Source organism: Melanerpes formicivorus, unplaced genomic scaffold (assembly GCF_026170545.1).
Source record: "Melanerpes formicivorus ecotype bairdi unplaced genomic scaffold, bMelFor1.0.p_v2 SCAF_5, whole genome shotgun sequence".
NCBI lineage: Eukaryota > Metazoa > Chordata > Aves > Piciformes > Picidae > Melanerpes > Melanerpes formicivorus.
In genome coordinates this window covers 25,438,753-25,464,250 of record NW_027142357.1, presented here as the reverse complement: position 1 = coordinate 25,464,250, position 25,498 = coordinate 25,438,753, and the positions used below count along the sequence as shown (strand labels likewise).

Here is a 25,498-nt window from a genome sequence, read left to right as displayed (position 1 = left end):
AGAGCACTGTCATGGATGGAAAGTGCTCAGCTGAACACTGCACCTGCTCCACAGTGGGCACCCAATACCCCCCACACCTCTGGGATCCCATCCAGATCTTCCATGTTCATACCTCACAGCCAGAAAGCAAACAAGGTGAGCTCAGCACAGCCCTACACCCAGCCTGGCCACCAGCCACGGGAAGCCCCAGCTCCCAGAGACAAACTGAAGACTCATGGGGCCAGTGAAGGACCCCAGAAGGAGCAGAGTAGGGTCCAAGATGCTCTAAAAAGGGGCAAAATTGGTGACACACCACTGGAGTCTGTGGAGAGCTTTGAAACAAAGCTGAGGATAGGAACTAACTTTCCAAGATGGTTTAAGAGTCTCCAGACCCCAAATACACAAAGCAGAGGACAGACACTTCTGCCCAGGGACAGCTGGTTGAGGTGCCTTGGGGTGGCACAGCAAAGGAACACAGCTATGTGGCTTATGGAGGTCTTAGGACCAGGGGCACCTCCAAGACCAGGCTGTTCTGGCAGCATGGCCAAGGCTGCCACTTCTAGCCACAGGCCTGGGCAAACCCCTTTTGATTTCCTCTCTAAGCCGCAGTAACGGTCCCAGCTCAAAGCCAACATGTTTTTGCTGGTGATAAGTGCCCAAGGAGGCTGGCAGGGGTGGAGGGGAGGTGCAGGCAGATATTAAACCCAGGGCAGATAACAACCAGAGGGCTCCAGGGTGGGCAGCATACTCTGCTCCAACCCTATACCCTCACTCACTTGGACTCACGCACTTCACTCATGACCAGAGAACCATCCCTTAACCTCACTTTTCAGGTGGGTTTTTCTATGGGGTGCCCAGCCCAGGGCCCCACATGGAGCACAGCCACCCCAGCACTTCCAGGCTGCTGAGTCTGGAGCTGAAACCCTGCCAGGTCTTTCTTTCCCCAACACATGCCCCAGCAAGCCTTGGCACACATGCGGAGCAAGAAGGAAGAGTGGCCACACTGTGGCCTCACCACCACCATATGCCCACTCTGCCCACTCCTGCAGGCATGGCCAGGCTGGGGAACAGGGCAGGGATGCTGCTCTGCTGGCAAGATGATGCATGGTAGGCGCTACCATGCCATGCTTCCCAAACCTCTACCCCAAACATGGTCCTGTTCTTGATGCCACCTTGGTGCCCTGCCATCCCTGAAGTAGCATGGCAAGGGAACAGGGCTGCCTGCCCAGTGCTCCCACACTCAATTGTCCCCAGAGTGGGTTGAAAGGAGATGGGGCTCCCAGCTGTTCTCTCGGTGTCCAGAGAGGACAGGGTGGGAAGGGCTGTGCGCCGCTCTGGCCCCGGCTGCTCCTTGAAAGGTCCCCAGGAGGGACAAAAGAACAGGGTGACAATAACAAAGCTGCAAATGCACCGCCTTGGGCGCCCTGAGCCAAAGATACATCTGGTAGAGCCATCTCCGCACATGCAAGAAACTGACCTGGCTCTGACTAGAGAGAGGAGGCCCCTGGTGCTGGGGGTACCCTAGAGCCCAGGTAGGTCACATCCCATCTTCCTGACCCTCCCAACAACCCTGCAAACCCCTCTTCCCAAAAGCTCCAGCTCCAGGAGTCTGATGGCTGGGCTGCCTCAATTCATGTTGCTGTGACACAGGATGCCCTGCAGCCAGCCATGCTGCACCCACAGCTCTGCAAAGGGAGGGGTGCCATTTATCTTAACATAGGACACCTGTGGTTTTGGGGGTGGGTGACTAACACCAGGAAACTCCCAAGCAGAGAAAGCCCCTACACCAGTGCAGAATAGGGTGTCCATCCCACCCAGCATCCTCAGAACCCTGCCTGCCATGCACAGCTCATGGTGAGGGCTTGCTTACCAGCTCATAGTTGACAGTGGGGGAGCAGGGGGTCACAGCCTGCAAGGAAGCAGAAAGAGGGCCAGGATTAGTCCCTGTAGACCACAGCCCAGCATGGGATGCAGGAAGAGGTTGGGCTGCACCATCCACCTCCCCAACCCAAGCAAAACCAACTCCTGTCCAAGGGGTGACAGAGGCACTTGTGGTGCATGACCCTGCCACCCTGCGCAGAGGCACAGTCAGAGCAGCAAGGTCAAGGCAGGGCTCCCTGGTAAGGGGAGTGGGCTCGGGGCCACGGTGACGGTGCCATTCTTCCAATAGCCAGGGAAATGAGGGAGCCCCAGCCTTGGGTGGGCATGACAGGGCACCGCATGGCAAGGCTGCCTGATGCCAAGAGCAGCTCCTGGAACACATCCCAGCCTGGCCTCGTGAGCCTCCTGCAGCAGCCAGCTGAACAGCCCAGCTATTGTTACCTTAATTACCAGCGGCAATTACTGACAATTAACCTTGGGTTTTGCGTGCACCCCAGTTCGTCGGGAAGCAGCAGCACGCCGAGCTGGGAGAGCCAGCGCCTTGTTTTTTCGTGCCGGGGGCAGCGGGAACAGCCGCTCCGGCCCCGAGTTGAGAGGGAGATGCCAGCGGTAGGAGGTGGGTGAGATTCGCGGCATTTTCTCCTCTCTGAACCCCGCCGTGTGTCCCCAGAAGCTGTGATCCCCAGCCATCAATCCCTTGCCCTGACCCAGCATTGAGCCAGTGTGCCGAACACCACTCAGGGGCTGGTCCCTGAGCGTGGCAGCTCAGTGATCCCCCGAGCCCCACTCAGCCTCCCCTGTTCTGGGCCATAAAAAGCAGGATTTGGCCGTGCACTCCACTTGGAGCACCCGGATCCCACCCCATCCTGGTCCCCGCAGGGCAATGACCAGCGCCTGCCCCCTGCCCGGCTGCCAGCCTGCTCCCATCTCGCCTGTTTTCTTCAGGGGTTCCTCCTCCCATTCCCTTCCATTGCGCATTATTATTATGATTTTATTCTAATGCAGAAACGCTTCCATAAAAGGCCCCTTTCCCTGCCCCTCGGCGCTGGCCCCACGCCAGCCTCCCTGGAATGTTCTCCGGCAGCGAGCTGCCGGCGAGCGCCTCACCATACGCCACACCGCACCCTGCACACCACTCTACTCTTCTCCTGGGGATGCTCAACCAAGGGCCCCTGGACCACACTTAAGCCCCAGCTCCTGAGGCCGGTGATGGGGGGGAGATGCAGAGCCCCCCACTCCAGAATGGGGCACAGTGGTCTCACAGACAGGTAGGGTCCATGCCCATCCCTCCTCTGCTGTGGGCGCTAGAAGGTTTGCAGGCTACATATGTAACCTTCAGCTGAAGAAAGAAAACAGAGGTACCCATGGTTGTATTTCCCTGCCCTAGCGGATTCTCTGATGTCTAATATGGGCTTGAGCTCACCCTACACTGCTCCTCCCATCCACAGGATACACCAACCCAGGCTGTAAGGCACTCTTTCATCCCAAAAAGGCAGTTTTACAAGGACTGCAGGAATGTAATGCTGTTTTCAGCTTCTGTGCCTCTTGCAGCTTTGGCTCAAACACACCCCAGGTTCAACGAGAACAGGCAAGACCCTGCCTCAGGCAATGGACCTTTTCCTAGGGAAACCAAGCTACTGACCCAGGGGTGCAGGAACATCCCTGCTGCCCCACAGGACCAGCGAGAGTATTAACTGCACACAGGTCCATGGCAACCCCCAGCACTGCCACCAACTCCATCTCCAAGAAACCCTGCAAGGACAGTGCAGGGAAGGGTGGTAAAGGTGGGGGGACCTGCACACCCCTGGTCTGAGCTTTGCCTCACTACAGCAGACACAGCAGCCTTTCTTCTCCCCCCTACCGGTGTTTGCATTCCTGCAGCCTGGCCCCCACCGCCGCGACCCCACCGCCCAGCAGCCCTGCCCAGGAATGTGAGAAATGAGGCACAGCGGGGCTGCCACCCACCCCCACCAGCCCAAGGCCCCCCAGGTCGTAACTCTGTCCCTCCCAGCAGCCATATCCCCATGAGATGCTGCCCTGAGACCCAGGGTTTGCAAAGCAGCAAAATCAGTTCCCCTGCAAATGAAGCTCAATAGCCACAAGTGGCAGGAATTCTCGATGTCTCGTAAAGGACTGGCCACGGACTGCAGCTTTTCCCTGGAGAGAGTGGGCTTGCTCACTCATAGCCAGATGTCACCACACCTAGAGTAACTTGACACCTTCAAGGTGTCCAAGCCCAGAAATAAACACCTGGCCGGCAAACCCCTGCCAGCCCCTGGCCACACCTCCCCAGAGCAGAGCAGTCCTCCTCCACCAAACCCCACCAGCTACAGCCTGGGGACCAGCTACTGCATGCACCCTAGATCCCTGTCGGGACTTTGGCACCAGTTCACAAGCACCAAGCAAAGCTGGAGAGATGTGGACATCCACCACATACCCAGTGATGAGACACCTCGGAGCCTTCTTTATGCTGCAACCACCGCCCACACCTCCCTCCCTCGCAGATCCTTCATCTCCCTCGGCAAAATAACCCCTGCAGCCATGGACATGCTCTGGGGCATTGCTGTGTCCTGCTCCATCTAGAGCATCCCCACGGGTTGGAGGCCCAGCCTGTGGGACGCCGGTGGCACTTTGTGAGACAAACCTCCACAGAGGGACCCTGTGATCTGGGAGCAAGCTGCATCTGTGCAGCAACAGTCATGGCACAGGCTTAGGGAGCACAGGGGTCCCCCCCAGCCAGGCTGCTGGAGCCAGGCAAGCACTGGCCCGCAGCCCACAGCATGGCCCGCCCAGCTGCCGGTGGGCGATGCAAGCCCATCTCTGACGCATATCCCTTCCTTTGGGTGGTGGTTTTTGTTTTTCCCTTCCCCAGGAGCTCCGATAAACATTCCTGAGTTGGCCGATATCCGGGCTGGTGCTGACCCTTGCAATGCTGGGAGCAGCTGCAGCAGCAGCCTCCTCAGCCCTTGTGCAGACCCTAGCAAGCTTGAGCTGCTTTCCACACAGCCCAGCACCCAGACAGCAGCAAGCCAGCCCAGCTGGTGCGGTCAGAGATGGAGATGAGCTGTCAAAAGGGACCCTCCTAGCACTTCAAACCTGTCTGTCCCTGCAAACCAGTATCAGGCAGGTAGAACCCTCCTGGCTTCCCCTGCCCAGAAGGATGTGAACCCCAAAAGAAGTCAGTAAGATACCTTATTCCCTCTATCCCTCAGTAAAAGGGGTCCCCTGCCCAAACCACCCGGCATCTGGAAATGTATTTGCCAAAGAGGATGGTGACTCAGTGACCAGATTGGCATTCCACAGGACAGTGCTGAGGTGGCACTGATGCCAGCTCAGCCCACATCACTCCATGGGGAACCTATTCCTCCCTAGCAACGTCACCTGAGCTTTGTGTTATCCATGCTCCAGCTGAGCTGCACATCACCTTCCCATGCATCCCACTTCTGCTCACCCCAAGACCCTGCTCCATGCAAGGAAAGATTTCAGGGACACAGGCCATGGCAGCTCCCCAGCCAGACCGAGAAGCCCTTCTGCTCGTCAGCCACTCCAGCCCTGTCACAGCTACCAAGCCCTGCTGAATCCCCTCTTAGCTGCAGTGTGGGGCAGAGCAAGAGCCCTCCTCTGGCACCCCACACTAGAAAGCACTTTAAGGGAACTTCTTAGGACCATCAAGTTGGGGATGCTGGAGAAGGTTTTCCTCTCTCCAGCAACCATATTCCCCACTTCCCAGTGAGACCAGATGCAGCATCCTTCCCTCCTGCCAGCCGTAAGGATCTGAGCTCAGGGAGTGCCCCTCTGCCCACCTCCCTGCCCAGCACACAGGGTTCAGGTCTCTGCTGACTACATCACGTGCTGCCTGCTCCTTCCCTCACATTTCTCACAGCTCTGGCAAATCTCCTGTTTATGCAACAAGTCCTCGGCGGGAGGACGGCATGTTTCCATCCACACCCACTCCCCCCTCGCACCAGCTCCACCCTGCCCTGCACAGCCCCAGCGTGAGACACAGGCAGCTATGCGGAGCCCTGGCCTATCAACATGAGGACCCTGTCGAGCAGGCAGCACCTCAGCATCACACAGCCCTCCTATGCCCCCGCCAGCGCTGAGGGGCTTTACTGCTTCTGAGTGTTCCTGCTTCGGGTGGGTGTAACCAAGGGCTGTACGGAAGTGCCGGGGAGCAGCTTGGCCAGCGGCTCGGGGTGAGTCAGGCTGGGCTGACACTGGGGCACAGAGGTCTCGCTGCTCCCAGGCTTCCCTCCGAGCATCCCGGGCCCGCCCCACAGCTGGGCCAGAGGCTGTCACCATGCCATCCCCTCTGTGTTTGGATGCCTGGCAGAACTCGTGCCAGGGCAGAGGCCACCGGACTACCCTGTCCTACATTACCTGTTGTCGGTACTCAAGGTGGGTACCACAGAGCAAAGAGCCACCACTGTGCTGGGGATCTCTCCCCAGGCTGGGACAGACCCCATCCCTCTGTCTCACTCCAGGTATGTGCCTGGGGAGCCGCCCTGTAGCCCATCCCCGCGCTGGCGACAGCAGGGCCAGGACACAGGTCACCTGGTGTGCCCAGCCCTGCAGATCAGGGCTGAGATACTGTGGAGAACATAAGGCATTCACAGCCACAGTGGCCCCAGGGCCACCACTGGCACTCCAGCACATCCCAGGACCCCATGGCACAGTCAGGAGGGTGACAGTTTCCAGCAGCCCACAGCTGGTCAGGCCAGCAGCCCCAGTACAGGGAGACAGGACACTTGATGGGGAAGGCAATGCACAGGAAAGCTCTGAGGGGTTGTGATGGAGGCAGCAGCACTAAAATAGCCCTTATTTCAACCCAAATAAGGGCAGGGCAGCTTAAGAGTGATTTGAGCAATCGGCCCCAGAGTGCCAAGTGCTGACTAGAGAAAGGGGGAGAAGGTAGCATCCTAAGGCCTGTTGCAGGGGAAAAGGGAGTTTTGAGGGTTAGAAGGGTGACAGAGCTGCTTCCACACACCCAGGACAAGGGTTGACCCTACTCTGGCAGTGGATGCTGCCTGGCAGGAGGCTGGCCACGAGCAAGGATGTGCTGTGCTCCAGTGCCTAAAAAGGCAACATCTGCAGGCAGCAGGTCTGGATTCGGTCCTGCAGGCCAGCACATGCCTGGCACTGGCCCCACAGCCCCCAGCTATGCCCTGCTGCCAGCCACTGTGGATACTGCCACCTTGCTGCAGTGACAGCCCTCACCTCAGTCCCATGGGGTCTCAACAACCAGGCTGCCTCAGGCAACGTGTGGAGGTCATCCCCATCCCCTGATCAGCTTGGCCCCTTGGCCACAAATCAGCTATCAGTTTTGGCCAGAGAGTAGAGTCACGCTGGGATTGGCTAAAATACAGTCTGCTGCAGGGGGCTTCACCAGGACTGGTGCATACACAGGTTCTTACACTGGATTAGCCAGTGCATGGATTCTTACCCGGGATCGAACAGCAACTGGATTCTCACCTGAGACTGTTCAATGCACAGATTCTCACACAGCATTGGCCTCTACATGGATTCTGGCATGGGATTGGCCAGAGCACTGATTCTCATGCAGGATTGGTCAGAACAGTGATTCCAGCACAGGATTGGTCAGTGCACAGATTTTTCACATGGGACTGGTCAAGAAATGGATCCTGATACAAGATTTCTCAGAGCACAGGTACTCATGCCTGAGTGGCCAGCACATGGGCCCATGAACAAGCAGGTTGGCTGCCTGTGCCCTGTGGTGAGTCCTGTATGGGACCCTGCCCTACTGGTGGAGCACAAACCATAAAGACCCCACTGCAAGCGGCTTTGGGTTGCCCCACGGCATCAGTGCCAGTGCCCATGGAGCTGTGACACACCTCAATGGATGGTCAAGGGGCCAAAATAAGCCTTGACTGCCCTAAGGGGTCTGAGCCTAGGGCTCCCCATATGGGGGAAAGCCCCAAGCAAGTGGAGACTGAGGTAGGTGCTGTGTCCCCACTCAACCACATGAAGATGGAGACACTGCCATGAAAGCCAACTGCTGAGCAGCACCCCAAAACTGTTGTCCCTCATCATCTATAGGGTCAAGGGGTGTGGGAACAGGAGGCCTAAGGAGCAACAGAGCTGCTCCTCCATGGCCAGGGCCTGTACTGGGGGTTTACTTTCCTCCCTGCACTATAACACGCAGTGGGGTGGCTCCAGTGCTAAGTGGGGACTGCTGACACTGTGGTAAGATGCCCCAGGGATAGGCTGCACAAGGCCAGGCACAGGAGGGTGGCCCAGGGCAACTCTGCTCCAGCAGACCCCTGAAATGGTGTAAATGAACCCCTCAGCTCAGGACCCAAAAACAGGGACACAAAGAAGGCACAGAGCCCCACCCTTCCTGAAAAAGGGGCAAGCCAGACTTCATTAGAGCACAGGCTGGGAGCTCATTTTCTCCCAGCTGACTTTCCCTGGGGATGTCACCCCCAGGGATGACTTCAGACTCCAAGCAGGACAGACACACAATGCTCCAGTGGCACCATGCTGCAAGGGCATAGGGTGACCACTTGGTTGTCCCACAGCAACCCCAAACTCATCATACAGCAGATGCCACCTCACCACCCTCCATGAGGACCAGGGGGGCACAGCTACTGTCACTCCTTTGTCCCTGCCAGCTGCCCTTCAGCACCCACACTGGGGTCACCAGTGGCTGACCCTGCCACCAAGCATGATCAGGTGACCCAGGCAGGGAGCAGTTCTCTCTTTTAGCTGGTTGGGGTTTTTCCCTCTCCTTGTTTTCCCCTTAAAACTAAGAGGGCTGATGCCTCTCTCCACCGTTTCCTCTCCCACGAGCACGGCCCAAAAACATCTGCGCTGGGACCTGCCCTGTCGAATTTAACCCTCTGCGGTGCCGGCAGCGCCGAGGGGACGGGGGTCCCTGCCTGGGGGAAGGGGGGGGAGGGGAAGGGGGGGGCTGGCACTCGCCGGGGCTGCCGAGCTCCTCGCCACTCATTAACCGGGGGTTTAACCATTGACGGTCCCGTGGTGGGACGGGCGGGGGGGAGGGGGGGGTTAACCCGTGGGCTGCCTGGGTGTCCTGGCCCAGGGCCTGCCCCTCTAGTTTGTCCCCCTCCGTGCGGGGTGACAGGCACCCGCCCGGCATCGCACCCCCTAGCCGTGGCGTGGGAGCGGGGTGCCGGGGCAGGAACTCGCTTTCCCGCGCAGCCCTCAATCCCGAGGGACAGGTCCGTAGCCACTTCAGGGGGGACAAGGAGCCCAGTGCCTCCGTGCCTCGCTCCAGGGCACCCAGCGGGTCACCGCCCCGGCGAGATGGGAAGGTGGGCGTAGAGGGCACGGCCCCTCCAAGCCGCTTACAGCTCCCAGCCAGCAGCCAACCAGCCCTCACCCCCTTCCCAAACCCTCCTCCCTGGAAGCACTGCACTGCTCCAGTCCAAGTCCTCCCCGCGCCCCGAGACCCCCTTTAGAGAACGACAGCTGAGGACACCCCAATATAGGGGTGTAGCAACCCCCAGCCACCCACCACCCCATCCCCACTCGGATGTCACGCGTGGCGCGTGGCCTCCGCCCCCTGAACAGATGCCACCTCCCGCAGCACCCACCCACCGCACGCCCCCCAAGCAGGGGTTAGGGACCCCCGTACCCTCGCCGTCCGCCCATACCTTGTTCATGACGCTCCCGAAATCCATCCGGGGTCTCGCCTCCCTACATCTGAAAGGGTCAACGGCGCGGCCTCACCTGGACCGGGGGCGACCGGGGGGGCGGCCGGGGGGGCAACTAGGGAGGGCGGGGGGGGAGGGGGGACCAGGCGGGAGCCCAGCGTCGCCCGGGCGGGCAGGAGTGAAGGCAGACTGCAGGCAGAGCCCCCCTCCCTCCCCGGGCCAAGTCTGGAGAAGGAAGGAAGGAAGGAGGGAGGGAGGAGGGAGGGGAGGGAAGGAGGGGGAGAGACCGAAGGGTTTCACTCCCTGCAAGCGGGACCCCGCAAGCGGGACCCCGCAAGCGACGGAGGAGCGCAAGGGGGTCCCGCCGGCCCCCCGCTCCCCACGGCACCCCCGGGGCGACCGGGGGCTGGGGAGCTCGGGGGCCCCGTCCCTGGCCCTGGGGAGGAAGGGGGTCCCGGGCGGCGTTTTCCACCACTCCCCTCCCTCCTGTCGCTCCCTCTCCCTCTTTCTTCTCTTCCCTCTCTTCCCCAGCTGCACGGCGCGCTCCAAGTCCAGCCCCGCTCCGCTCCCCTCGCCTCCCCCAAATACGCCCTTAAAGGCAACTGAAAGCTCGTCGCGGGCAGATGGCCCTGGGTGAGGGGTGCTGGCAAGTGGGCAGCCCCATTGCTCACAGAATACCTCACTCACACCTCCACCACATCCCCCTGCGCAGCACCTCGTACCCCGTGCTGGAGGGGCCGTGGCAGGCGATGGGGCGCAGCGGGGTCGGGGCCTTATCGCCCCGCGTGACGCCACCGGCGTCCCTGTGCCCTTGGCGGGGGGGTGAGGGGGGTGGCTGAGACGGGGGTGTGGGGCCCTTCTTGGGGCCTTTCTCTGCCTGGCACCCCTTCGCATAACTTGGTCCCCCATGCCCGATTAATGGTCCTTGGGTACCCCACACCCCTGGTGTTGGAGGGATGTGAAGATTTATCAGCCCACCCCAATTAAAGAGCGAAGCTAAAATGCTGGAAAAGTCCCAGCTGTCCCTTGGCACAGAGAGACACACCAGTCCCTGTTTGCCTGTCCCAAACCCGGAGTGCACCTAACATCCTCACTGTCTTCCTCCCTTCTTCTTCCTCCTCCTCCTCCTCGGGCTCTGTGGCAACGGATGGAACCCTCCTCTCCCTGGCCACCCTTGGGCCAGCCCAGTCCTAGCCCTGCCGCCCGAGCAAGTGCTTAGCGCTGCAAAACCCGGAAGCAAAGTGTGGAAGCCCCCAGTGGTGCATGGCAAGGGGAAGCCTGCCTGGCAGTGGCCCACAGAGCAGCGAGCCGGCCGAGAAGGCGGCGAGCCAGGCACCCGGCCCTAGCCCAGCGCTGTTGACATTTTCTCGCCCAACACCTCCCCGTTCCTGTTTGCGTTTCCATCCTCACAGTCCAGGCACAGCCAAAAGGCCGAGGCTGGCTCAGCTGGCACACAGCAGGACCCTGGGGACCTCTCCTGCTCATCACCCCCCCAAAAGTCAACAGGGAGAGGTTGGTGGCAAGGGGCTCTCCCCCTGCTTTCCTCTGTAAGATGCAACACACCCGTGAATGCAGTTCCAGTCCAGCAGATCCTTCCCAGCACCTCCATGCCTCGGTTTCCCAAGTAGCTGGACAGTGCCGTGGGATGGGAGCACCAACAGGCACCACAGATCCTTCCCGCTGGCAAGAATGAAGTACCAAACCTTCAAAATCCCCGTGGGGTACCTCCTCACCCCTCTTCTGGGTAAGTGTGAGCCCTCACTGGCACCCAAGGGCACAGGGCTGGATCACAATAGTCACCACTTCGGGGACAAATCTCCCCCACCAGGAATCCATTGGCACCCCCAAACAGCCTCCCAAGAGCAGGCACGCCAAAAAGAGGGGAGCACTACAACTGGGATGGAGAGGCACTGCACGTTTTGTGCCAGGGGATCTGGGCACAGACCCCAACTCGTGTCTAGTACAGACCCCTGCATGGACTCCACCCAGCCCTGGCTCCTCAGAAAGCAGCCATGGGACAGCTCCTGAACGCTGGGAAACACCAGCTTCAGAAAAGTCAGGGATGGATGGGAAAGTATCAGTGACTGACGAGGATGGAAATGAGTGGGTGAGCAAAGGGCACTGACAGCATGTCCCGGTCCCTGTAGCGATGATGGGAGCTGTCCCCTGGGGAGATGACGTTCCCTTCACAGGACTCTGCCAGAGAAGCCTTGACAACATCCCTGAACTCCAGACACCAAAGTATCTCCCAGAGCCACCACGTCAATGTGCTGAAGGGAGTGGGTTCAGAAGTCAGCCAAGTGGCTCTAGCATCCTCTGCATAAGGTCCCCTTAGCACCTCCAGAGAAAGCACCGCCTGCCTGAACCAGCTTCTCCATGACCCAAAATTAGCACCCTTGAGCATAATCACCTGGGGACCAGACATCGAGGAAGGATCATCTCTGGAGGTGAAAGCACAGAGGAGGAGATGAAGCCCCCATGCAGGGTCTGTACCTGAACCAGACCCTTCAGCTACTTTGGGGTTGGTGCCATCCCTTGGAGGATGCTAGGGGTTCTTGAGGGCCCAATACCCCTGCCATGGCAGGTCCAAGTTAGCAGTGGCCATGGGGGATGTGGATAGTATGGAAAGGGAGAAAATAAGTGGGAAATTATTTGCAGAGACCCTCTGTGGGTCTGTGGGCAGAGACCTTTCCAGCCCAGATCCTGCCTCTGAGCAACACAGGGCCCTGGGGGATGGGATCCACATCTGGGAGCCCCCAGGGAGGAAAGTTAGTGGTCCTTGCTGCCTCAGGTGACGCCTTCTGGGACAGCCCCAGACCGAGCTCACCAGTGCAGCAAGCGTGGGCAGTCTCAGTATCACTGCTCCTCTGCCTGCCGTCCCTGTATGCAGCAGCACCTGAGGGTGCAGAAAAGGCCCCAGCTTCCCCAAGCAGCTGAGTCAAATTCCACCCCCCTGGGAGCTGAGAGAGTGAATATTTGGGTAGTGATGTAAAGAAAGGGAAAAAGGAAAGAGGAAGGGAGGGGGGGAAAAACGGGGGGGAGGGGAGGGCGAGGTAAAACAACCAACCCCAAACCAACAGCTGCTGCATAATCATGACCTGGAATGGCACTGGGGCAGGACTGATCCCTGCAGCCCCCCAAGCCACATGGGCCCATGCCAGGTCCTGTGGCATTCCTCCCCCATGGCTCTGTTGTGGAGACCAAGGGTGTTGCTAGTTAGCTGTCCTGAAATACTGGGTGGGGGGACTTCTAAGGGGAATCAGGGACAGGGACTGGCATGTCATCCCCATCTGACTGGCACGTCATCCCCTCCACTGTGCCAGGAGGAGGCAGCAGGGTAGGATGGCTGGGGCAGTGAGCGGGGACATGACAGCCACATGAACCTTATCAAGAGCTAAGGGGCATGGATGTTCTCTCCCTACAGCCCCCATTCCTGACAGACAAGGCGAGTCAGTGATCCACCACTTGGCCATAACCCTAGCACTGCCCAGATCACTGCCCATGGCACAGCTGCAGGGTGCCCATGACCATAAATAAAGCTTCTGCAGAAGGGTCCAACTGCTCCCTGCCTCAGTTTCCTCTCCTGGCTCTGACTTGCTGTACAAGCTGGGGGGTCCTCAGCACCATCTGAGGACAGGAGACACATGTCCTCTTCACCACCACCACCACACACCACAGCAATGATCCTGCTGTGTTCCCCCACTGCCAGCAGCCTGGCCATGCTGTGGGCACTGGGAGCGATTGCTCTGGCCAGGATGCGCCTCACTGCCCAGCAATGGCCCTGCTCCAGCTCCTGGTTTAATGATGGACAAATTCACCCCTGGAGTCCCATTGCAGGGGGGCACTTGATAAACAAGCCATGCCTGGCATGAAGCCAGCAAGGGTAGATAGCACTGACCTCTGAGCACATGCATGTGGCCCATGTGTGAGCACACTCGTGTGCAGGGGTGGATGTTCTTGCACACACACAGGCTCACAGGCACACGGAGGTGGCTGCGAGCACAGGTGATCATGTACTCACAGGCATGGGCACAGCTGTGCAAACACATTCACCCCCAGGCACATGCATGAACACTCACACACAGGCACAGGCACTCATACACCCTCACATACATGGGCAAGCAGCCCTATGTCAACTCTTCAGGGGCTGACACCAGGGGTCAAGGCAGCCCCGGGATGCCTCTACCCCACACTATGTGCCAATGCCTCAGTTTTCCCTCTTTGCACAGCCCAGCACCTGCATCTCCCTAGGACATGTGAGCCCCAGTGTGGCACAAGGCAAAGTGGGGTGGGCTGGAGCCCTGCCAGGCCCAAGGACTGGTACATACACCACTTCCCAGAATTACCTAGCAGCGATCGCCAGCTGATTACTCAGCCAAATGTTGCAGCTCTCCCTGTCCCCCAGCCAAACTGGCTATCACCAGACTGGCTCCCACCACAAGGAGAAACATTGTCCCCCAACTTTTCTCAGCCTCTGCAAGCAGCATCATGTCAAAATCCAACCCCAGTGGGAGTGAGCATGTCCCACGGCACAGGGATTCCTCCAATATCTCCCTTGCTCCATGATTTGGGACATGCCTGTGTGGCCCCACTGCCCGGAGCATCCTTAGGCTTATCCCTCCATGCCAGCCAGAATCACCAGTGTTACCACCAGATCCTGGCTGTGCCACAGCTGGCACATGCCAACACACAGGCTCACCCACACCTGACCACTGACACAGAAAGAGTGCACTTCATTCCATGTCATGTCCCCCACCTCCAAGTGCCCAGAGGCAGGGCACCGTGACTCAGTTTCCTCACTTCTCAAAGAAAGATACACACCCACCCCTGCTTTGGGCAGGCAGTTTTGGTGTGGCGATGGGGCAGGCTGGATGCACACCAATGTCCATGCATCCATCCAGCTCCCTTGTCCACTGGTTTCCCTCAGAAGGAGGGAAGTTTACTAAGTGAGGAAAAATCCCTGGGCAGAGGGGCCACGCATCACAAGGGCCTTACATGGGTATGGGAACGGCATTGTCCTTCCCAGCCTATGTGTGTGCAGCTGCCCCGGCCCCTCCAGAGCCGCCCACGGGTGCTGGGCACCCTGCCAGCATCACTGCCACCTCAGGCATGGGTCTAAGTCCTGTCCCCACCACTGTCCATTGGGCAGGGTGGGATCTCAAAGAATTCAGGACACTTCCAGGGCCCAGGTCCTGCCCACCCTGGCACAGCTCTGCCCCCTCACTGCCTCCTTGGGGATGTGGCACTCAGCAGCACCCCAACATCTTCCCAGTGTTCCCACATACACCCCAGTGACCCTTCTCCTGTATCCCCATCACATCCGTGATATTACCTGGCACCCCACACCAATCACCTCCACAATGACAACTCTGCTGCTCACAGCTCACGCCCCTCTCCCCCTCTCTCACCATACCTACTCCATTTGGGGGGTTGTAACTGGGGGCTTCCTGGGGGCAGCTCTCCAGGAGCTGGCTGTATTGGAGGGGCAGCCAGGGGTGCAGAGCAAGGGGTCAGGGAAGGTCCCAGCAGTGTAAATATGGAGACCATGGGGAAGATGCTGCCAATAGCAGGGTGAGACAAGATCCAGAATGGGGAGCACCAGGATCTCAGCAGCATATCCAGGGCACAATGAAGAAGCACTGGCATGTGCAGCTGCCAGCACTTTGCAGATGAGTCCATCTTCTCATTCCAAAGTACCCTGAGAGTGCAGGGGTTAAACATAAGGGACTTCAGGTAGACAAGAGGCCAGTTTTTCTCTGTGCCAAGCCCCCTCCCCACATGAACTCTCCCTCAAGACCCTACAATAACAAGCCAGCGTGTGAGTCAGCTGGCCGCTTGCCCAGGCAGAGGAGCCCCTCCCTGGGCGCTGGCCCAAAGGAGCTCTGCAAAACACCCCTGGCCCCATGCACACACACCCCCAGCAGCACACCGCTCAGCTAGCTGGCTCCACCGAGGGGGCTCCAGCTTCCAGCGAGCGTGAGAAGGGTGACAGAGGCTAATGAAATGCAGCCAGCTGCAGGAGCAAGTCACAGGCTGCCCCTGTGCACAGGCTACCCATATGCTGGAATCCTGGCATGACACCCCTTCTCGGTGTGACACCCCACAGCAGACATCAGAGAATCTCCACCGGGCACACAACCAGATCCATGCACTCCCCAATGCTGCCTCCTGCCCGGAAACCATTGGCAGATCCTCCCTGACATACTGCGGCATCCTCTCACCCCACGCCCTTCTATGCCCACAGCACACCTTCTCTGGCTTCAGCCCCGGGGAGTCCTTGGCACAGGGTCCTAGGGTTGGCAGAGGGTCCTAGGGTGGCACAAGGTCTCCAGGGTGGCATAGCCCTGCTGAGCCTCCTGGCCACCTCTGCCTTGATTTGCTCAGGATCCAAGGTGACAGGCATACCTCCAGGGTGCCCCCACAGCCCCCACATCTTCTGACACCTCAGCTGAGGCTCAATGCCAGGGCTGCTCCCAGTGCCTGCTCCATGCCACCACCCACGCCGCAGCACCCTGCAAAGCCTGACGCGTGCCTGGCCCCAAGCTCAAGCCCTCACCTCCACCCCAGGCTTTTCCTCTCTCTCCCTGCCCAGTGGGGCATGAGCATGGGCATGTCCCAGCCTATGCTGCCCGCCTGGGGCGTGACAGCCTCTTCCTGCCCAAGATGCCAGCCCCAGAGCTGGCTGGCACACATGCCTCCCTGGAGATTCTGGAACGCACCACCACCCCAGCCCCAGCAGCATAGCAAAGGGCATTGTGCCCAGCTCCCTGGAGAACCTGGGTTGCAGTAGGGTCCCCCTTCACTGGTGTGGCAGATGGACAGATGGACATCACTGCTGAGAATCCTTGGGGCTCTGCTCCTTCCCACCAGCAAGATCCGCCCCCAGCAGCACTGGGCGTTGGGAGAGGTGAGGTGCTCAGCTCATTTGCGTGCTGCTGGCAGCACTCAGCCTTGGTGCATGGCATCCACATGCAGCAGCACTCATCCTGGCAAAGGGCACCCCACTCCAGGTACTGAGGCATGGACCCATGCTGGGAGCCTCTGAGCAGAGCTGCACCTGAAAACCCAGTCCAATATCCAGACAGGCACAGACAACATCAGTGCCACGATGACCAGCCCACAGCCACCAGCCTATATGGGTCAGCTGGCATAGATGGTGGCTTCTCCCCCCCAAACCCCTAGTGCCCCCCAGGCAGAGATGGGTATGCCTTGGAGCACCAGCCTTACCTTGGCTTGACACTTGGTGTGGCAGGAAAGCTTGCAGCCTAAGGGAGAGAGAGACAAGACAAGATTAGTAGAGGCAGAAAAGAGGGCATTGCTGGGGAGGCAGTTCACAGGCACTGCACACACAGGGCAGGATAGGACATGGGACCCCATGACATGGTGCATGGAGCACCCTGGCACTTGGCACAAGCTGCCAGCACATGCACACACAAAGGCCCACACCTCACACGCATGCAGGCACGCACTCTGTTGCAGCACCACAGATCCATGTGCACACACAGGCCGCACTGGGGCACACACCCATGTGTACAAGCCAGCCACCCCCCAGGGCAGTGTGCTGGGAAGTGTGTGTCTGTGCAAACCCCAATGCCCAGGGGTTAACGGCATCAAGTGAGGCCATGCCTGAACATGTCTCACGAGGCCTCACACACACGCTGGCATGCAAGAGGGCATGGTGGGGGCACCCCCTGTGCCCATGCTCCCATCTGCCTGCACGCTAGTGTTGCACGCTCGTGCCGGTGCCGCTGCAGTGGACAGCACATGCACATGGGCAGTGCCAGCCTATGTTTGCCACTGCTGGGGACATACACTGATACAGGGCACCACCACACCCTTGGGCAGCCCTACAAAGCCACATGTCCCATCCCCAGGGGACACAAGGGTCCCTGCACAGCATGGCCCCGGTCACGGCCACCTCCCAGGCCCTGTCCCCCCTTGGGGACGTTTCCTGCAGCACAGGAAGACACATTGTTCCCGTGGCCAGCAGCATTTCCTCCCACTGCCCCATACACGTTGCTCAGCAGCACAGCACACGTGCAAGGGGCTGTGACACCGCCTGTGTCCCACTGGGCATCACAGGCAGCAGGCACAGCAGAGGATGCGAGTTCCCACCCGGGGACAGAGACTTACACTCCTGTGCACACCCACAAGGTGACAGTTGCACATTAGTTGCACGCATGTGCACACCCATGTGCTGACAGCTGCACACTTGCTGCACGTCTGCGTTCACTCGCATGGTGACAGCTGCAGGCCAGCTGCGCGAGGGCCACTGACACACAGTCACATGCATGCACCCAAGTGCCCCCATGTGCCATTCTCCCCTCCCAGCCACCTTCCTGCTCAACAAAGCACCACGCTCCTTGCTTGCCCACAGCCTCCTGCCCTGACACATGCACGCACATGTGGGCACAGGGTGGCACAGCCACGAGTTCCCACCGTAGTGCTCATGTGCACGGCTGTACCCACAGGCACACACTCACATTCCACCACAGCCAGACCTCCGCAGCACACCCCCTTGCACACACGCGTGCCCGCAGCCACAGTTCACCTCGGCAGGTGCTGCCCTGGCGTGTGATGGCCTGCCGACAGATCCCACACGCCTTCACCTTCTTGAAGCTCGTCATCTTGAAGGTGTGTGCCGCGGGGGCCTCCAGGTCCCGATTCTGGAACTGGGGACAGACACACAGGGCTTCGTTAGCAGGAACGTGGTGGCACAGAGCCGGGCACTCTGCCCTGCCTCAGCTTCCCTCTAGCTAGGGGTCACCATCCTCCACCCACCCCCTGGTGTGAAGAATTGCTCCCCCCGCACGCCACCCCCCGAGGCTGTGCCCCCTGCAGCGGGGCCGGGGCGGGTGGGGCAGTGGAGGCACGCCGAGGCTCGCGCCCGCGTGTGGGGAGTCTGGGCGGGGGGACTGCCCCACCTCGCCGCTGCACCTCTCGGACAGCCTCTGGCGCCCCCTGGCGGGGCGCGCCAGTGAAGGTCTGTGCACGCGCGTGTGAGAGGGCTCAGGCACGCTCTGCCGCGCGTACACGAGCTCAGCCACGGCCTCCCGCGTCATAGCGAGCCAGAGCGCGCGTGTGTGCGCGTGCACGGCGGTGTGCCTGTGCGAGTGCGTGTGTATGCATGCCCCCATCTGTGTGCCTGTCCACATCTGTGCATCCGTGTGTGTGTGCATGTACATGTGAGTGTGCACATCTGTGAATCTGTGTGTGCACGTGTGTGCATGTCCACATCTGTGCATCCGTGTGGGTCTGCATGTACATGAGTGTGCACATCTATGAATGTGTGTATGCATGTGTGTGCATGTCCACATCTGTGCATCCGTGTGTGTGTGCATGTACATGTGAGTGTGCACATCTATGAATGTGTGTATGCATGTGTGTGCATGTCCACATCTGTGCACCCGTGTGTGTGTGCATGTACATGAATGTGCACATCTATGAATGTGTGTGGGCATGTGTGTGCATGTCCACATCTGTGCATCCGTGTGTGTGTGCATGTACATGAGCGTGCACATCTATGAATGTGTGTGCAGGTATGTATGTGCATGTCCACATCTGTGCATCCGTGTGTGTGTGCATGTACATGAATGTGTACATCTATGAATGTGTGTGTGCATGTGTGTGCATGTCCACATTTGTGCATCCGTGTGTGTCTGCATGTACATGAGCGTGCACATCTATGAATATGTGTGTGCATCCACATGTGTGCATGCATGTACACCAGTGTGCACCCACGTGTGTGCATGTGTGTGCACACATCTGTGAATCTGTGTGTGCATGTACACCTGTGTGCATCCACGTGAGTGCATGTACATGTGTCTGCATGCATGCACGTGTGTATGTGTCTGTACATACGCATGTGTCCATGTCTGTATCGACATGTGCATACATGAGTGTGTATATACCTGTGTGTGCATGTTCTTGTATGTATGTATGTGTGCATGTATGTGTCGTGCATCTATGTGTGTGCATGTGTGTATACATGTGTATATGTGTTGCACATGTACGTGTCTACATCTACAGGTGTGTGCTGTGTGTCTCTGTGCATATATGCATGTACATGTGCATCTATGTGTGTGTGCACATGCATAAATGTGTGCATGCACATGTGTATGTGTGCGTGCTCACTCACAGGTGTCTGCATGTACATGTATTGTGCACATATGTGGGTATGTGTGTGCACAAATGTGCGTGCGTGTGCAGAGAGGTGTGCAGTTCTGTCTCCCTGCATGTTGGTGCATTCACATGTGTGTCCCTGTTAACATGTGCCTGTGTACAATGTTTCTGTGAACATGTGTGTGCAGGCACAAGTAGCACAAGTACATAAGCTTACATGCATGGAGGGTGAAGATGCTTGTACACACATGTACGCATGTGACCATCCATGAAGGCACAAACATAGACATGTACAGATGTCTTTGCATGTCCATGTGTGAATACACAGCACAGATGTGCACACTCTGGGGCAGCCAGGAGGGTGCCTATACAGGTGATGTCTTCGTGTCACACCATGTTTTGGGTTGCATACCAGGCTACATGTGCTCAGGTATCTCACAGAAGAGTGTACAGGATGAGGTGCCCCTGAGTGAGCAGTCATGCCCACCCTGCCTGGCACAGCCCACATGTGTGAGTGCAGGATGGATCCTAACGTGCAGACACCAGGGTGCAAGTGTGCAAGCATGTGCATGTGTTCAGTTAGTGGAGAGCATCCTGGCACAGCTAGAGGCAGACAGCGCCCTTCCCAACCTCCTCTCTGCTTTCTGGGGAAGGGCACCCCCTGGCAACATGCCAGCCCTGGCCACCCACCCACCAGATAAAGATGTGAGCCCCTGTTAAGTCTGCCTTTTCATGCCAAGACTAAAGAGATTAGGCAGAGGCCCAGCAGCACCCCCTTGCCTGGGTGCCCCAGTCTCCTTTGTCCTCAGCATCACACCAGATCCAGGGGGAGGAAGGTGCCAAAGGTTCGGGGTGCCAGGTACTCCTCCTTAAAACTTTCCTGCCTCAGTTTCCTTTGTGCGTACACGGACAGGCAGAATGGCTGCATGTCTGCGTGTATACAAACACCACCGGGGCTGTCACAGGGCTGCAGGTGCTGAATGTGGTGCATGTGTCACACAGCTGCATGCACATGCACGTCTGTGAGCATGCTGGTGTACCCAAGCCTGTGTGGGTGCGTGCACAAGCATGTGCAACCAAGCACATCCCCACTAGCTGCAGCAGCAGATGAATGTGCTGATTTCCATGTTCCTGAGCACAGGCACATGTGCAAGCGTTTGCATGCTTGCACAGATTTGTACACACTCATGCAAGCCCCTCTTTCCTGGGCATCTGCTCCTGCAGGGCCACTCACCAGTCTCTTGCAGCCCCTGGGCTTGTGCCACCCTACAAGGGACCAAGGTGCAGCCGGCTGGGTGTACCCACATGCATCCACACACGTGTGCACAGGCATGCCATCACCCACCCATCAGCAGCCCTCTGCAGCCATGGGAAAAGCTCCCGCAGGTCAAGGGCAGTTGCTGGGTGACAGCGAGGCCTAACGATGCCATCCGCTCGTTTACATATGCAAAGCACCGTCTTTGCTGCGGGGTGCCCCGGGAAGAGGCCTTGCCCCCCACCCCCCTGCTCCCAGGGACCCAGCCGGGATGCCACACACATACCCCCCAACTTGCCCTGTCCCTTCACGTTTGTACGGGCCTGCTTCATTAACGGTAATTATCCTCGCTAGGGAAAGAGCTTCCCAACCACTTCCCACCCCACAGAGCCCTCTCTGCTAGTCCCGTTGCCAACACCATCCCCATGCCGGGGGGGCTGCCGACATAGCACCCACCTCCTTGCTGCCAGGACAGCACCCTGCCCACCCAGCCTGCGGTGGAACCAGCCTATCCCACGAAACAACCCTGTCCCACCTCCATGCTGGCAGGATCCCAGTTAGCCTCCCTGCCCCCAGGGGTGGGAACTGTTGAGAGGATTCGTCTAGGGGCAGGGGGCTTCTTGGGAATGCCACTTCCAAGAGCCAGCCTCCAAACGGTGGGGGAAGGGGGGAAATGGGCATCCCTGGCCATAGACCCCCCCAACATGGACGCCCAAGGAGACTGGAAGGGGACCCAGGTGTCCTGGGCTGGAAGAAGCACTGGAGAGAGACGCCAGATTAATCAGGAGCTAGGAGGCCTAGATCCATTGCCCAGCACTGCAGAGAGGTGCCGCGTCGGAGACGAACACCTAATTCCCCTGAGGCTGCAAAGCAGGGGCGGGTGGAGGGCACTGGAACACCCCGATCCAGCCCTGCGGGCTCGGGCTCACCCAGTACTTTGCACTCCGCTGTGCCGTAGGGCTCAGAGTAGCTTGGTGACTGGGGGTGACGAGCAGACCCCCAAACTAACTGGATTCCCCCCGATTTGCCCAGTTTCCTTCTCCTTCCGTGGGGTAGCAGAGCCGCAGCTCTGGGGAAGGCGAGCGGCCTCGGCCGGTGCCGCAGGCTGGTGGTCGGTCCGGTGTCCCTGTCCTGCATCCCATAGCGGTCTTATTTTCATGCACCTCCTCGCTCAGCGCCCACCGGCCGCCTCTCCCCCCGGTTGGGTCCCGCTTCACTCCCCAGGTCGCCGGGGCTTCCCCCGGCCTCGCTCCCGGTCCAGTTCCCCCAGCCCTCTTCCGACGTCCGGCCATCCCTGCCCGTCTCCCGTTTCCCACAGAATCGGTTCTAGTCCGAACACAGCTCTGCCGGTTCCCCTTGCTCCCAGTCAGCCCGCCCCAGTGCAAATGCCTCCGGTTACCCCCGCTCCCCGCCACCACTAGCCTCATCCACCGCCCGGTCCCGGAACCAGCCCCTCTCTGAGCCCCGAGTGCCGGGCCCCACCGTGCTGCTGGCCTGCTTCCCCCCCCGACCGGTGCCTCCCAGTACCCCCCGGTGCAGGGCCGTACCCAGAGCAGGCAGGAGAGGCACAGCCCGGTCATGCTGCCCTTGGCGCTGCCCAGCCGCCGGCCCAAGACCCCCGGCCCCTCGCTCTGCCCGCCCAGGACTGGGGCTGTGCCTTGTCCCAGCCCCTTTCCACACACACACACACACACACAAACATTTGAGATCCATTTCCTCTGCTGATCCGAGGGGGAACCTACCACACACCTCACCCCCATTCTTCCTCCACTGAGTCCTGCAGCAGTGTCCCACTCACCACCCCCCACTCATGTCCCCTGGGTGGTCCCGGGATGGGAAACTAGGAGGGAGTGGTAGACGTCCATGCACCAAACAAGGGGGCCTCAGCGAGGGGGGGACAAGCTCCGGGAGGGATGGAGAACAGCTTGGCAGCCCGCGGTCCAGAAGGGAGTGGACTTGGCAGATAGATGCCCTGGCCCGTCCTGGGGGAGCCTGGCCAGGCAGCACTCCGTGTCTGTATTCCCTGACTCCCCTCTGCTCATAGATGCTGACTCTGGCTCCAACCTGGAAACTTGTGCGCAGCTGGCCATGAGGATGTGAGTCAGGATGAGGAACGCACTGGGGGTACAGACACCAGCATAGGAAAGGCCACAGCTAGCACGGGGACATGAGCACTCTAACGGCTTCCCCTGCCTATGCCTCAGTTTCCCATCTGTATGCTACATACAGCTGCCAACTCAGAAAGAAAGGGCAGAGGTAGGCTGCCCTTCCCAGAGGCTGGTGTGGCATATGAATCCCCTAAAGTGCTGCACCCCTTGCCAAAACTATCCTGGTCCCATCACCCTACACACTACTACTCCACTGTGCCTGGCCAGCCCGTGGTAGAGGTACCTCTGTGGAGATGTGACAGATGGGACAGGGGACAGACAGGGACAGCACTCCCTGTCCCCCTATGCCAGCAAGGCCCAGGGAGGCTGGGGCAGCCAGATCTTGCTCACAGCACCAAACACACAGGGAACACCTATCCATATGCCCCCTCTGCAACATTACTTCCCTCATTCATCAACTTTGTTACTGCCCACAATTGAAAGCCCCAATGGAGAGGGTTGTCCCTACCCCTGCATAAATCACCCCCTCCCATTCACTGCTGTGACAAGCCCAGGCCCCTCAGAAGGGCAGAGACAAGGGTCATGCAACAGGGATAGGGTGGCTGTAGGGACACTGCCTGTGAGCATCATTTAGAGCTCCTTTTACCCCCATGGGTACCACCGGTGCAGGCATGTACCTCCAGAGCAGGGCCAGCCTTGGCAGGAGTCCTCTGTGCATCACCCCCCCACCCCACCCCTGGAGTCATTGTGTCCCCAAGGTCCCCGCACTTGCTTCTAGCAGAGCTGTCCCTGCACTGCTCTTGGCTGCACAGGGCACATGCACACGTTGCACATATGTGCTGGGGCACACTCAAGCACACCACATGTGTTGGTGCCCATCGGGGCATGGAAAGGGCTGGGGTCCCCCCTCTAAGAGCTCACAGCACTGTAAAGCTCCGCTGCAAATGCAGCTAGCCCACATGCACATACAAGAGGGCATGCACACACACCCATGTCAGGACATGTACCCCATGGCAGCTCCCCAGAGGACTGCCGTACACCCACACTTGTGTGAGCTGCAGGTCACTCACCTCTGCCATATCTGCATGCTGATTAGCATGCATGCACACAAGCACGTGTGTTACATGTACCCATGTTCTCACACCCACATCAGGGACATGCTGACACAGGGATGGACATGGGACTGCACAACCACCACCCCACATCTTGCCAGTGCCACACACCCACCCACAGCCCTGAGCACCTCTCTGTGCCCTCAGCAGCTCACAGTCCTGTGTTCATGGTACACGATGGGGTCCCCAGAAGCCAGGGCCTCTGCCTCCTCCAAGCTTGGTCCCTGTCTGAGCACACACTAGCCTGTCATCACCCTGCAGTAACACTCCCCCAGGCACTGCCCAGTGATGCCTTTGGCACCCGCTTTGCTGGCACAGTGCAGCCAGAATGACCCATGCCCGCCTGCCAGGCACAGGACAGCTTCCCAAAGGTTAAGGAGCTAAGTGAGGGTGGCACAGTGGAAGCCCCACACTGTTCACCAGCCTCTCCCCTCCCTGCCTCAGTTTCCCCAGCACAGGCAGCAGAGTAGAATGGGTGCCCACACCAGGCACTGCATGGGCACAAGGATCCCCTGCTCAGGGCTGTCCTTTGGCACAGGGATCTCACACACATCAAGTGCTGATGGGTGCAGAGATGCCCCATGCCAGGTGGTTATGGGCACAGAGAGTCTCTCATGATGGAAGCTTTTTTGGACACAGGGATCCTGCACAGACTGAACGCTTTATGGGCATACGGATCTCTTGTGCCAAGTGCTTTATGGGCAGAGGGGGCCCTCGCTGTGGGTGCTGTAAGGACACAGAGCCACCCTGCACCTCTGTGCTGATTCTGTAAGGACACAGGGATCACAGTAGATCACTTCGCATGAACTGCTGTACAGCAGATCACAGCAGATTCCCCCCAGCCATGCACTGCAGGGGACCGCGGCTGTGGGCTATAGGATGGAGGAGTTATAGTTCCAAGCTGGGAGGGAGACACAAGGAGGGACAAAGGACATGCCCGGCACCCTGGTATGCATGTGCATGGTTTAATCCCCCACAGCCTGGAGCAGGCAGGGCCAGCACCAGCCCGTATTCCCATTCCCTTGCCCTCCCCAGAGTCCGTCCCATCTCCGTGCTCCCCCTTCCCCGCAGACCCTGACCCTAACGCCGTGCCCAGCGGTGCCTGCTTACCTCCCGGCGGCGGCAGACGCGGAGGGGCAGGAGGCAAGACACCAAGGACTTTCCCCAGCGAACCAAGGTGGCAAAGCACCAGCTCAACCGGGTCATGGTGCCCCTGCCCGGGGGTCACCAGGCCGGGCGGGGCAAGGTTGCAGGGGCCGAACCCAGCTCAGGACACGCTCGTGGGGGCAGCCAAAGCCAGCCGTGGTCTCCCCGGCTGCAACAAGCTCTGGTGCCCGCTCAGTGCCCAGGAGGTGCCCAGAGAGCAGCACGGGGGCGTGCGGCAATGAGCTGGGGGGCTGCGGT

General features: G+C 59.3%; 1 protein-coding gene across 11 annotated transcripts in view; it reads right to left on the bottom strand.

Annotated features, from left to right (window-relative positions):
• The window catches only part of TNS1 (tensin 1), a 62,089-nt gene extending 43,968 nt beyond the window's left edge, over positions 1-18,121 (bottom strand). For 2 of the 11 annotated variants that reach the window (XM_068138892.1, XM_068138895.1), the window contains exons 1-3: positions 18,049-18,116; positions 16,725-16,762; positions 1,850-1,888 (exon numbers count right to left, since the gene is read on the bottom strand). Coding sequence is in view for 2 of the 11 variants with exons in the window: in XM_068138898.1 (XP_067994999.1) it covers positions 1,850-1,888; positions 9,498-9,524 (66 nt within the window). In the remaining 9 variants the exon portion in view is untranslated. Of the gene's footprint in view, positions 1-1,849; positions 1,889-9,497; positions 10,048-16,724; positions 16,763-18,048 lie in introns of those variants that run through there. The other 9 variants (XM_068138896.1, XM_068138897.1, XM_068138891.1 and 6 more) reach the window with 8 other exon arrangements.
• Between the last annotated feature and the right edge of the window lie 7,377 nt (positions 18,122-25,498).